Source organism: Myxine glutinosa, chromosome 12 (genome assembly GCF_964187855.1).
Source record: "Myxine glutinosa chromosome 12, kmMyxGlut1.1, whole genome shotgun sequence".
In the NCBI taxonomy this organism is placed as follows: domain Eukaryota; kingdom Metazoa; phylum Chordata; class Myxini; order Myxiniformes; family Myxinidae; genus Myxine; species Myxine glutinosa.
In genome coordinates this window covers 89,227,026-89,239,109 of record NC_136272.1, presented here as the reverse complement: position 1 = coordinate 89,239,109, position 12,084 = coordinate 89,227,026, and the positions used below count along the sequence as shown (strand labels likewise).

At 44.2% G+C, this 12,084-nt stretch overlaps 1 protein-coding gene across 9 annotated transcripts in view; it reads right to left on the bottom strand.

Moving 5' to 3' along the window:
* The window catches only part of MCM8 (minichromosome maintenance 8 homologous recombination repair factor), a 112,532-nt gene that overhangs the window by 24,331 nt on the left and 76,117 nt on the right, over nt 1–12,084 (bottom strand). For 8 of the 9 annotated variants that reach the window (XR_013620963.1, XM_068132055.2, XM_068132056.2 and 5 more), the window contains 3 exons: nt 7,386–7,526; nt 6,510–6,651; nt 6,083–6,278 (listed from right to left, as the gene is read on the bottom strand). Coding sequence is in view for 8 of the 9 variants with exons in the window: in XM_068132055.2 (XP_067988156.1) it covers nt 6,083–6,278; nt 6,510–6,651; nt 7,386–7,526 (479 nt within the window). In the remaining variant the exon portion in view is untranslated. The remainder of the gene's footprint in view (nt 1–6,082; nt 6,279–6,509; nt 6,652–7,385; nt 7,527–12,084) is intronic. The other variant, XM_078766079.1, reaches the window with a different exon arrangement.

Below are 12,084 nucleotides of genomic sequence, written 5' to 3'. Positions count from 1 at the left end.
GATAGTGAGGTCCCGTTCCACACAATGATTTATAACATCGTGTGCAAATTTTGTATTGCACACGAGCAGAGACAGGCAGCCAGTGTAAAGATTCAAGAAGCGGAGTAACATGGTCAGACTTCTTTGCCTTACAGACAAGACGAGCGGCAGAGTTTTGAACCTTTTGTAACTTATCCAAGAGAAACTGAGGGCACCCAGCATACAAAGAATTACAATAGTCTAGCCTTAAGAGGACAAGGGCACAGACCAGAGTTAGAGCAGCTTGAGGAGTAAGAAAGTGGCGAATGGATGCGATCTTTCGCAGCTGAAAGTATGCTGATTTGCAAGTTTGAAGTACTTGCTTGGAAAATGTCATGTTACAGTCGAAAACCACACCAAGGTTCTTGGCCGACGAAACAAAGTTTACATCGGTTTCACCAACATGAATAGTGGTAGGAAGTGAACATTGTAGAGGACATCTGTGCGATCTTACAATCATAGACTCTGTTTTAGCATCGTTCAGCTGAAGTTTGTTTTGGGTCATCCACGCCTTCACGTCGGCAATACAGCCTTCTAACACTTCAACAGTGGGCACGATTTGTTGAATCGTGCTTCCTTTGTACAGCTGATTGTCGTCCGCAAAGGCGTGGTGATCAACTGAATGTCTGGCAACAAGATCAAATAGAGGCTGAGTGTACAAAAGAAAGAGGATAGGTCCCACACATACAAGGCTTTCATCCGCAGCTCTATGGAATACTGCTCTCCCCTCTGGTCTGGTGCTCCTGCCTCACACCTAGCCCGTCTTCACGCTGTTGAAACCAAAGCGTTCAGAATCATTGGAATCTCCCGCGATGAAGCTAACTCCAAGGGCCTTTCACTCACTCACCGCAGGCAGGTTGGTGGTCTTTCCGTCTTCTACCGACTCCTCTCTGGCCTTGCCCCCCCAGCCCTCTCTGGGCTCTGTCCCCCAAATATTCCTACAGGTCGCAAAGATCTGCCTGCAACCCTCTTATGGTTAAACTGCCAAAATCAAGACTTTCTGCTCACCTTCTCTCCTTCATTCCTCTTTTCTCCCGCCTCTGGAACAAACTCCCTCACTCTCTTCAATCCCACTGCACCCTCCAGGTCTTTAAAACAGCTGTTCACCACCATCTCTTATCCTCCCCCATCCAAAACCTTGATTTTTTCTACCCCCGCTAATTTCGGTCCCCTTGTGTTTTATACCTCTCCCCCCCGCCCTCCCCCTCCCACGCCTCCTGCCCCCAAGCCCTCTCCCTCCTACACTTCTCCCTGCTCTCAAATGTTGTGGTTGTGTGCTTCCCCTTCTCTCCCCATCTTGTCTTCCGCTCCCTCTTTTTGTGTTTTGTTTGTCTGGTTGATTTGTTTGTGAAATAAATGTTAGCTCTTTCACGAGCCTCGATTCAGTATACAAAAAAAAAAAAAAAAAAGGACTGAGCCCTGGGGAACGCCAAAGGAAAGCGGAGAAGGGGCTGATTTCTGGCCATTGACAACAACTGTTTGCACTCTATCAGTAAGATAGGACATCAGCCAAGAAAGGGGAGTACCAGTTATACCAAATGTGATTTCAAGATGACGAATTAAGACACTATGGTCAATCGTGTCAAAGGCGGCAGACAAGTCCAAAAGAGCAAGAACGGAAACCTTACCACAGTCAAGAGAGGTCAGAAGATCATTGGTTATTCTTAGGAGAGCGGTCTCGGTGCTATGGCCTGGTCTATATGCTGACTGGCGAGAATTGAAAAGATCATTTGAAACTAGATGGTCATTCATCTGTGATAGCACAATTCTTTCTGTGATCTTTGACAGGAAAGACAGGTTGGAGATAGGACGGTAATTTTTCATGTCGTTAAGGTCAAGGGTGGGCTTTTTAAGAAGTGGTTTAACAAGAGCTTGCTTAAAGAGAAGCGGAAATGAACCCATAGTCAGAGAATCATTGATAACTGCAGTAATAAATGGGAGGAGGGTGTCCAAACACTCAATAAAAAATCGGTGGGAAGGGGGTCAAGATCACATGTTTTTGTGTTTGACTTGAGGATTGCACATTTGACAATTTCCTCAGTAACAGGAGTAAACGAACTAAGAGGTCGTCCATGAAAGCAGTGTTCAGCATCATCGAAGGAAAGGAGTGACTGCTTGTCAAGATTGTTTCTTATTGACTGAATTTTATTGTGAAAGAAATGCAGGAAGCGTTGGGGTAGTTCGTTTTGAGGAAATAGGTCCCGTGATGACCTTCTGGGGTTCTTGGAGACTTCTTTCAGCATCTTGTGGTCTGCTTTCGGGCTGAACTTGCTAGGGTGGCCTGGCCTGAACAAGTTGGCAGTTGTTTGGAATCTTCTCCACTTGTAGATGATCTTCTGGACAGTCGAATGATCGATTTCAAATTGTTTGGAGATCTTTTTAAATCCCTTCCCAGACTCGTAGGCATCTATAACCTTCTTTCTGAAGGCCTCAGAGAGCTCTTTTGATCTAGGCATGGTGACACCGCACACTTCAACAACAAAGAGCAAACCAAACTAAATGTCTGAGGTTTAAATAAGACAGGTTCCTCCAAGATCCACTCCAACGATGTTCTAATCATTTGCACCTGAGCTGGTGCACCTGATTCTAATTTTAGGTATTTGAAGTAGTGATAAATGTAGGGGTGTACTTACTTTTTCCACATGCGAAATTTGCATTTATGTTTATTTAAATTATACAATGGACTACAAAATGTAAATGTTTCATGATATTTGTTATATTATATCACCTTTATCTATCAATGTTGTTGAAATGAAGATCAAATAGCTGTATGTTGAAATATGTTGAAAAAGTCAAAACTTTACATGGGGTGAACTTACTTTTTCACGTGACTGTATATATTTTTTCTATATATATTGTTGCGGATCTCCCGAAGCCCGTCGACGTACAGAGGGGGGGGGGGGCTAAGCCCCTTTTCCCCCTCGGGTCTTCGTGTCCACGAGGCAGAGTCGCCACTCCCGCAGCGAACGTGGAAAAGGGTATCGGGTCAATGCCACACGTACCTTTGCTGCCCACGCTGCCACGAAAACGGGGACCGGACCTCACACAAGCCACGCTAATCGAATACGCCCGAGCGGTGTGCGTATCACGTGACTCGTGCCGTTACCTTCTATTGAACCCGATTCGAGCGGTTTTATTCGTGCGATGCTCAGCCAATAGTGAAAGGACGGGAACGATCAAATAAGAGGAAGAACACGGGTTTATTTATAATGTACAATAATCAGGATAAAGGGAAGGGACACAGAGCAGATGCTTAACAGTTTTAACTTATCCCCAGACAAAGGGCCCACTCACTCAAGCGGGGAAAAGGAGGAAGAGCAAGTTCGCACGCCAAACGTGCCTTGCCGTCGATCGCTCCCGGACAGCTCGCCGGGTGTGGCCCTCTGGTGTTCACGGCACGTTTGCAGGGAGCTCAGGTAGGAGGGTCGTCGGCGTAGGTGGCTCCAGGATGGATCGTCTCCACACCGTGCGATGAATACAGCCGCAGGGCACAGGGCACGGGGAATGTTCGTGTACAGCGGCTATAACAAGCGACTCAATCCACTCGCGGTGGGACAACAGCTCTGACGCACTCTCTCTCGTTCTCGTTCTGACTCTCCCCGATTCTGCCTCTCACCGTCTGTCGCTGACTCGTTCTCTCTCGCGGGGGGGCTCGGGGCAGGGTTTTATATGGCCCCTCCGTGCCCTTACCCGAATGTTCCATGCCCCTCCTCTCGTTGCCGTGGGGAGCCACTCCCCTCGAGCTCTGATTGGCGGCTCGCTGCTTACCGGCCATTACATTCTGCTCACCTGCAGCTCCTCCCTTCGGCCTTGCCAGATTTGTTCCAGGCCGAGCACATGGCATTCTAGCCCAATTGAGGCCTACTGACTGGCCTGCTCAACGCAAAACTAACACAGGAAAGGAGACTACACTTACATTTACGAAGAAATAACTGAACTACAGCGAGGCTACATGTTGTGGTGTGTCTACCTATGAGGGGGGGGGGGGGGGGGGGTTATCCTTTATTCACAAAACCACAACATTACACCCCTCTCTCACCAGACTCGACCCAAGTCGACCCCACCAATGGAACGACCGGTAGAGCCTGGCATGCAAATTTAACATTACTTTTAAATGTGACACATCGGTGTGATTCCCCTAGCATTTACTCTGACCCATGTGTGCGACATTTGTAGCACTAAATATGTCCCTCCTATTGTGTTCAGCAGCTATCTAACAGATTCACACCCACAACTACCCGAGTATTTTCGGAATTTCAAACTAAACACATAGCCAGGCAAACTGGTCGCAAACATCAGGGAAACGGGATCCATAGGAGATAAACCATGCAGTGGACCTCTGAGGACATCCACCGATGACCACACAGCTACTACCATCCTCGCTCATTTCTCTACTACCATCCTTCGGAAGATTCTTGGCATCACCTGGTGAGACAGAATACCTAACACCTCAATCCTAGACCGCTGTCATATCCAAGGAATTGAAGATTTCCTGATGCAAGCGCAGCTTTGCTAGTCAGGACACCTCACACACATGGAAGACCATATAATCCCAAGAGTGCCATATAATCCCAAGAGTGCCTTTCTATGTACAACTTAAATTTGGTAGACGGTCATGTTTTGTCCATGTGTTGGACAAAAGTGCTATAAGGACATCCTTAAGTCTACACTTAAGTCTTGTGCCATTCCAGTTGTCACCTGGGAACATCAGGCCACAAACAGGTCAGCTTGGCGTAACATTTGCCGCAAAGGCCTGGACCACTTTGAATGTGAGAGACTTGCTATCGAGAAACAGCCGAGGCAAGAAAGGAAAACCTGCCAATGTCCATCTCCGCAAGGACCAGTCTACACCTGTGATGTTTGCAGAAGACACTGTGGTTCTCACATTGGACTATACAGCACAACACAAGACACTGTGGCACAACGCACAATGCTTAGAGGGCACGACAACGATGGGAAAAGTGTCGTTTAAAAAGATGACTTGCACCATCATCATCACCACCATGTGAGAAAAATTTGGTCAAACTTGGTCAAAGGTCAAGGCCATCAGAAACACCTATTGGGTTGCAATTATAAAATGTATCAACTGAATTTGTTATGCATAATATTCAATCACATATAGCACTTGAGAGGTCAAATTTTCCAAATTACTGTTTCCTTGGCAACTATTGTTTATTTGGATTTCACAAGTATCATGCTATGCACGACATATTTATTTTTTGTTTGTCTTGTGAGCACGATATTTCAAAAAGTCAAGGACAGATTCGGACGAAACTTGGTGGACAGGTTGGGTGTGTGACAAGGCCATATTAATTCGATTTTGGTGAAGATCAAAATCTAGAACTGCAAGTTTTCAAGTGATTCTTCACTATTCAGAGAAAAATCATGTGCAGCATAATATTTCAAAAAGGTTATGGTTGTGGGCGAGTTATGACAGTTATGTTATGACAAAACTTGGTGGATGAGTTGGGAAGGTGACAAGAAAAAGATGATGGATGCATCTGGATGATGGATGATGGATGATGATGATGGATGTTAAGATGTGGATGCAGATCCGGCCCAACAGTGGGATACAAAACAAACGGTTCAGCCTGGCGGAGTTATGCGCTCGACCAAGTTCCGTTCTAGTTTATATTTATGGAAGTCCTTCCTTGTGCTTGGCCTGCATCTATTGACTGTGACCTTTTGTCAGTATGCAGACCTTCAGCCTCCTCGTTGAGCTCAGTTTACTTATTGTTATATTCTTGCCCAGAGTAACTCAAACCCATCCACAATTGCAACATCTTTGACCTGTTGAAGATGAATAGCATCAAATGATGAGCTCAAATGTACCAATGTCAGAGATTCATCCATACCCACTTTGTTTCCAATGCTTGTGTGTCGCTGTGATTAACCAAACATTGGCCTTTCTCCTAATGACATTCAAATTACTGTCTGCTTTAAGTTTTTTAATATAAATAAAGATCAACACAAACACATAAAGAAAAAAAAACACAAAAGGATGATGGATTCAGTTGAAAGCTCTATCCCATCCCATTACTCCCATTTTAGTTTTAAGTCTCACTTTAGATTTTCAGAGACGGTTTTAGCCTTGTTGTAATGACCGCCACAGGGGTTGGCAGCAGCAATAATTGATGTGCGAGCGGGAAGACTGCAAACGATGCCAGCCTTGGCCAGGCTAATGCTCTGCTGCTCCATTGCTTCCATGAGGGCCTGATGTTGACTTGTCATCTTGTCAAACTCGTCGATGCAGCAAACACCTGAAAATAAAGTTAAAACCAAAAACACCTACAAACATCAAAATGTGGCACTTACGAAAATAAATGAATGTTCTTTCAATGTGTTCAAACTTGTGTTGAAGAATCCCTGAAAGAAGCCTAACAAAATGTTAAAAATCAATTAGGTAAAATTGACTGAAAACAAAGAGTGAGCAATTGAGCAGGCTAACAGGTGGAAGCAGTATTTTAGACTACATTTTGTGCATTTCAAACCTTGGTTCCCCAAAACCAAAGCACCAGCTTCCAATGCATAGTCTCCCGTAGCACCATCCTTGGTCAGCGTCACCGTAAGTCCAGAGGTGGTGGTTGTATTGCCACACACATATACCCCCCGTGGGGCAATGTTGCAAACCGCCTGGGAAGCAAAACACCGCAAGCAAACGAGGCTTTAAATATTATAAAGTTACAGCAGCAATTGCTTCAATGCCGGACGTGCAAATAAAAGCAATGTGGTATTGGGCCGCACAAAGTGGTAACAGCATGCTGATATATTCCACAAGAATAAGGCATTTGTGAGAACAACAAATTAGCAGTGACACTTGCAAACAGACAAAACACAAAGCAATCTGGCAGGGATTATAATTACATGGAAAAAAACTAAATTAAATGTAAAGGCACTGATTTCTGATCTGGACATGTCATAGGCCCAAACAGAAACCATGGCCTATAAAGGGTCCAAAATGAAGCCAATCCTATGGTCAAATAATACAATAAAATTGGAGTTGGGCTACGCTACATTCTCCCCCCAAAAAGACTACATTTGCAGAGGATACCAGAAAGTATCCAAAAGTCGCCGAGGATAGGATGGCTGGCTTACTGCCCTCTTTAGAGGATAGTATACTCCACAATGTAGATCCCCCTGCTTGCATCACAACAGACGACCGTTTTGGGTACAACAGACGAAGGTTTCAACCTCCAATCAGACGTGCAGGTGGCCAACACGACTAATGCTGGTGTCGACGATTTATGTGTACATTCACGATTGATAAATATTTGAATGAGGGGTACCTTGTATTAGTATGATTCAAAGAAGAAAACAAATACTTTCATGATTAAAACATTAAACTCAATAAAACAGGAATGAAGCACCTGCAGCATCTGACTTTTCCCAAGGCCTGGGTCTCCGACCACAAGAATATGTGGGTCCCCTCGCACCGGGATGGAGTTATTATCGTGGATGTACCTCTGGCATCCCCCGAATAAAGTGAGTACAAGGCCTGCCTTTACCAGCTGTACAAGAAAAAAGAAAAACTTTTTAAAATCCCATGTGCTTAATTAACAGAGAGCAATATTTCAGACATTCAAATTGTTTGTTATCTATATTTTTAATAAAGACCCCCCTCCCCCTCTCCCGCCCCACCGACCCAAGTTTAAATTGCCAGCCTATTTCTAGCAAATTATTACCTCCACCATCTGTGATAAACGGAGTTTATGTTTTCACCCTGTCGGTTTGTTTGTGTGCACAATATCTCAAAAAGCTGTTGACGGATTTGGATGAAATTTGGTGGGCAGGTTGGGTTGATGACAACAACACATTGATTAGATTTTGGTGAATATCCAGATCCAGATACTACCATTTTTAAAGCGATTCTTCACGATTGAGAGATAGGGCCAACATCGATAAACAGAACGATATCTCAAAAAGTTGTGGATGGATTCGGACGAGTCTTGGTGGTAGGTTGGAAGTTTGACGAGGAAGAATTGATTCAATTTTGAGGGAGGAAGATCCGAATCTGGATCTGAGGATTTTAAAAATGATTCTTCACCATTGAGAGAAATATAGACGGCTTCTAGACGGCTTCGGCCAAACCATCTGGCGATACCTATTTAACATCAAGTGGCACAACCGTGTTACGAACGAGAGTCTAATGGAGATGATCGGCAACCGATGGTGCCTAGGCAGTAGCAATGTGATGCAGAGCAAGGCAGCATGGCTGGGCCATGTGATTCGACACAGTGGAATGGCAGCAGCTGTTGTGGATGGTTTTCCGGAGGGATGTTGTCATTCAGTTGTCCGACCAAACGTCATTCGTAGTTGACAGTATCCGAGAGTGGTCAGGGTGTAATATCACTGAACTTAAAGCGGCAGTGCCGGAAAGACAGGTTGTGTCGAAAGCGGGGGCAGTGGTTCTGGTGGTGTATAATTTGAGGAGGCGAACACGAGCTTACGCCTATATCGAATGATGATGATGATGTTAAAACCGATATATAGCATGATATCTCAAAAAGTTATGGACCGATTTGGACGAAACTTGGTGGACATGTTGGGTGTGTGACAAGGACAAACTGATTCGATTTCGGTAAAGATCCAAATCTGGATCCAGATACGAGAGTTTTATATTTTAAAAGTGATTCTTCACCATTGAGAGAAAAATGAAAAAAAGAACCACCTTTAGAGGCCATTTTTCCCTGCAGAGCAGGGGTTGGCCTTTTTTGGGCACCGTGGTCCCCTTTTTTGAAGCAATGTTTTATGGCCGGATGCCCTTCCTGCCGCCAACCCTGTTAGTCGCCTCTTGCGACACACAGGGAATTACCAGTGAACTGGTACTCAATTTGCTGACCTCGGAAGGATGACAGGCTGAGTCAACCCCCTGGTGTTAATTCAGCCATCGACCGGGATTCGAACCCAGGATCCTAGGATCCCAAGCCAGCACCCTAACCACTAAGCCAACACCAATTCTTCACCATTGAGAGATGGGGCCAAAATTATCTACAACATGATATTTCAAAAAGTTGTGGCCGAGTTATGACTAAACTTGGGGGATGAGTTGGTTAGGTGACAAGAACAAGCCGATTAGATTTTGGTTCAGGTCCGAATCCACATCAGGCCTGTCAGTGGGATACTAAACATAAACTGTTCAGCCGGGCGGAGGTATGCTCTCCACTGAGTACCGTTCTAGCTTCTTAATGTATCAAGTGAGAATATAATTAAATGAAACATCCTCGATTATGCATTTCTGCCATTTTATACAAAACTGGATGAAATCCTTGATGAGTCATTGATACCTACCTATTGATGTTTAATGAAATGAGGAGTGCTTTCTCTGCTGAACTGACTTATTTTATATTACAAAACCTTCCCGTAAATTCAGAAAAGCAAAGGGTAACATTTATATATATATACACAAAGAATTAAGTTAAGCACCCCCCCGTTTTTTTACAACCTCGCACATTACAAGTTTGTTGTCGTCAAAACAGTGTAATATACCCATGATATTGCTATATTTTCTGGAGAAGTGATATTATGGTCACATAAAAACATAACAATCATGCCGTTTTCAATATTTTATTCTGAATAATTTAAGGTGAAATTTTTTGGGAATTTTAGGCATATTTTCACCTCAATTTAAGTATGGAGCTATAGGTCCATCACGGACAGTGTGGATGACGTTTATGTTTTCTAACGTACAGTCATTGTTCTGAGAAGACCTCTAGCGATCTTTGCGTCAATAACGTGTGTAGGACCCACGTGATCGGATCACTGACTCAACCCTACGTCTCATAGACCCTGTAAGCCGTCGTATGCGTTGCTGTGGCAGGTTGTTCCATTCCCGATGTAATGCACGTTCCAATTCATCCAGATTGGCTATTGGAGGGACCATCTTCGCAATTTGTCGTCCCAACATGTCCCAAACGTGCTCGAGGGGGTTCAGGTCAGGACTGTACGCAGGCCAGGGGATGGTTGTCACAGCACCTTGCTCCATCCGATCACGTGGGTCCTACACACGTTATTGACGCAAAGATCGCTAGAGGTCTTCTCAGAACAATGACTGTACGTTAGAAAACATAAACGTCATCCACACTGTCCGTGATGGACCTATAGCTCCATACTTAAATTGAGGTGAAAATATGCCTAAAATTCCCAAAAATTTTCACCTTAAATTATTCAGAATAAAATATTGAAAACGGCATGATTGTTATGTTTTTATGTGACCATAATATCACTTCTCCAGAAAATATAGCAATATCATGGGTATATTACACTGTTTTGACGACAACAAACTTGTAATGTGCGAGGTTGTAAAAAAACGGGGGGGTGCTTAACTTAATTCTTTGTGTATATATACAGACTTGGCATTTAATATGGAATTTTTTTTTTTTCTTGACGGGTATAATTTCTTAACTCAGTATATCAATCTGGTGAGTTTCTTTTACACTTTGGTGATTTATTTGTTAAAAGAACCATGTCACTGATTGTCTGTCGCAGCAAGAAGTCAACAACAGGATTATATCACAGGTGGCATGGCAAAATGTACGGACAGGTGCATTTGACGATTGGCTTCACAGTCGGGTATACAAGGGTTGTTGCATTCTGTATTAGTGGAAAACAACTGCTGCACGTCTCCAAATGTTATTGCCGCTTCCTCTGGAGATGGTCCGTCAACTCGACAATGCTGTTTGTCATTGAGTGGTGGCTTTACGAAATTACGGCATGAAAGAGCGTGCTATTGCTCGGCAGTATGGCATCACTCAAGATCAGGTGTCAAAGATCCTGAAACGAAATGCTCAGAGGGGTGTCCCTACTCCAATATCGAGGCCAGGATGTCCCCGCAGAACCACAAGGAGGGATGATCGCCAGCTGCACCGGTTAGTCCGCAATGGCCGTACCAAGTCAGCTAATCAGCTTAGGGCTGAGTGGCAGCAACTGACAAATGTGCCTGTATCCAGAAGGCTAGTCAACCAACGACTGGTTCAAGCAGGCTATCGTGCCAGGTGTCCCCTGAGAAAGCCACGCCTGACCAGACAACACCGCCAGCGCCGATTGCAGTGGGCCAGAGAGCACCGTCAATGGCAGCCAGGACACTGGAATCACGTGATCTTCAGTGACAAGTCTAGATTTCTGGTCTATCGTCAAGATGGCCGCGTCCGAGTGCGCAGACAAGTGCATGAAGCCTACAACAAAGATTGTATAGTGCCAAGAGTCCAAGCTGGAGGTGGTGGGGTGACCGTTTGGGCTGCTTTTCATGCAGGGGGCAAAACTGACCTGGATGTTCTGAATGGAAACCTGAACCAGTTCAAGTACAGGGCCATTCTGGAAGAAACATTGCTTCCATTTGCTCGTGCAGCCTTCGAGGAAACTTTGTCTTCCAAGATGACAATGCACGGCCTCATCGTGCTCGCATGATCCAACACTTTCTTGCTGACCGTGGTGTAGAACATATGGAGTGGCCTGCCATGTCCCCGGATATGAATCCGATAGAGAACTTGTGGGCAGAATGAACGCGTCAAATCGACCACTTGGACCAGCAGCTGACCTCTGTGCGTGAATTGCAGCAGGCTATTGTCACTGCATGGCAAGCGATTCCTGTCCAAATCTTTGGAAATTTCGTGAACAGCATGCCTCAACGTGTACGTGCTCTCCTGAATGCTCGTGGGGGTTACACGAAGTACTGAACTGTAATTTTACTGTCCGTAATCCCAGTCGTAATTTAACTTTTGTTTTTGTTAAAAAAAAATTTGGCTAATGTGCAAAATAAAGAGATACTTCTGGAAAACGTACAGAAGTTTAACACAGTACTGTCCATGAATTGAGTTCGATATCAGTTTACATCACTTTCAAGGATCAATTTATTTGTTTCGAAATGTCAAATGTGGTTTTTGTTTCTTTTAAAGGTCACATTAACAAAATCTAGAATACTTTCAACATAATTCCAATGAACTTTTGGTTTTAAGACATCTTGAAAAGTAAGTTCACCCCCACAAAAAAAAAATTCCATATTATATGCCAATTCTGTATATATAAAAAAACATCTGTCACCATTTCATTTCAACTTCTCTTATGAAACAA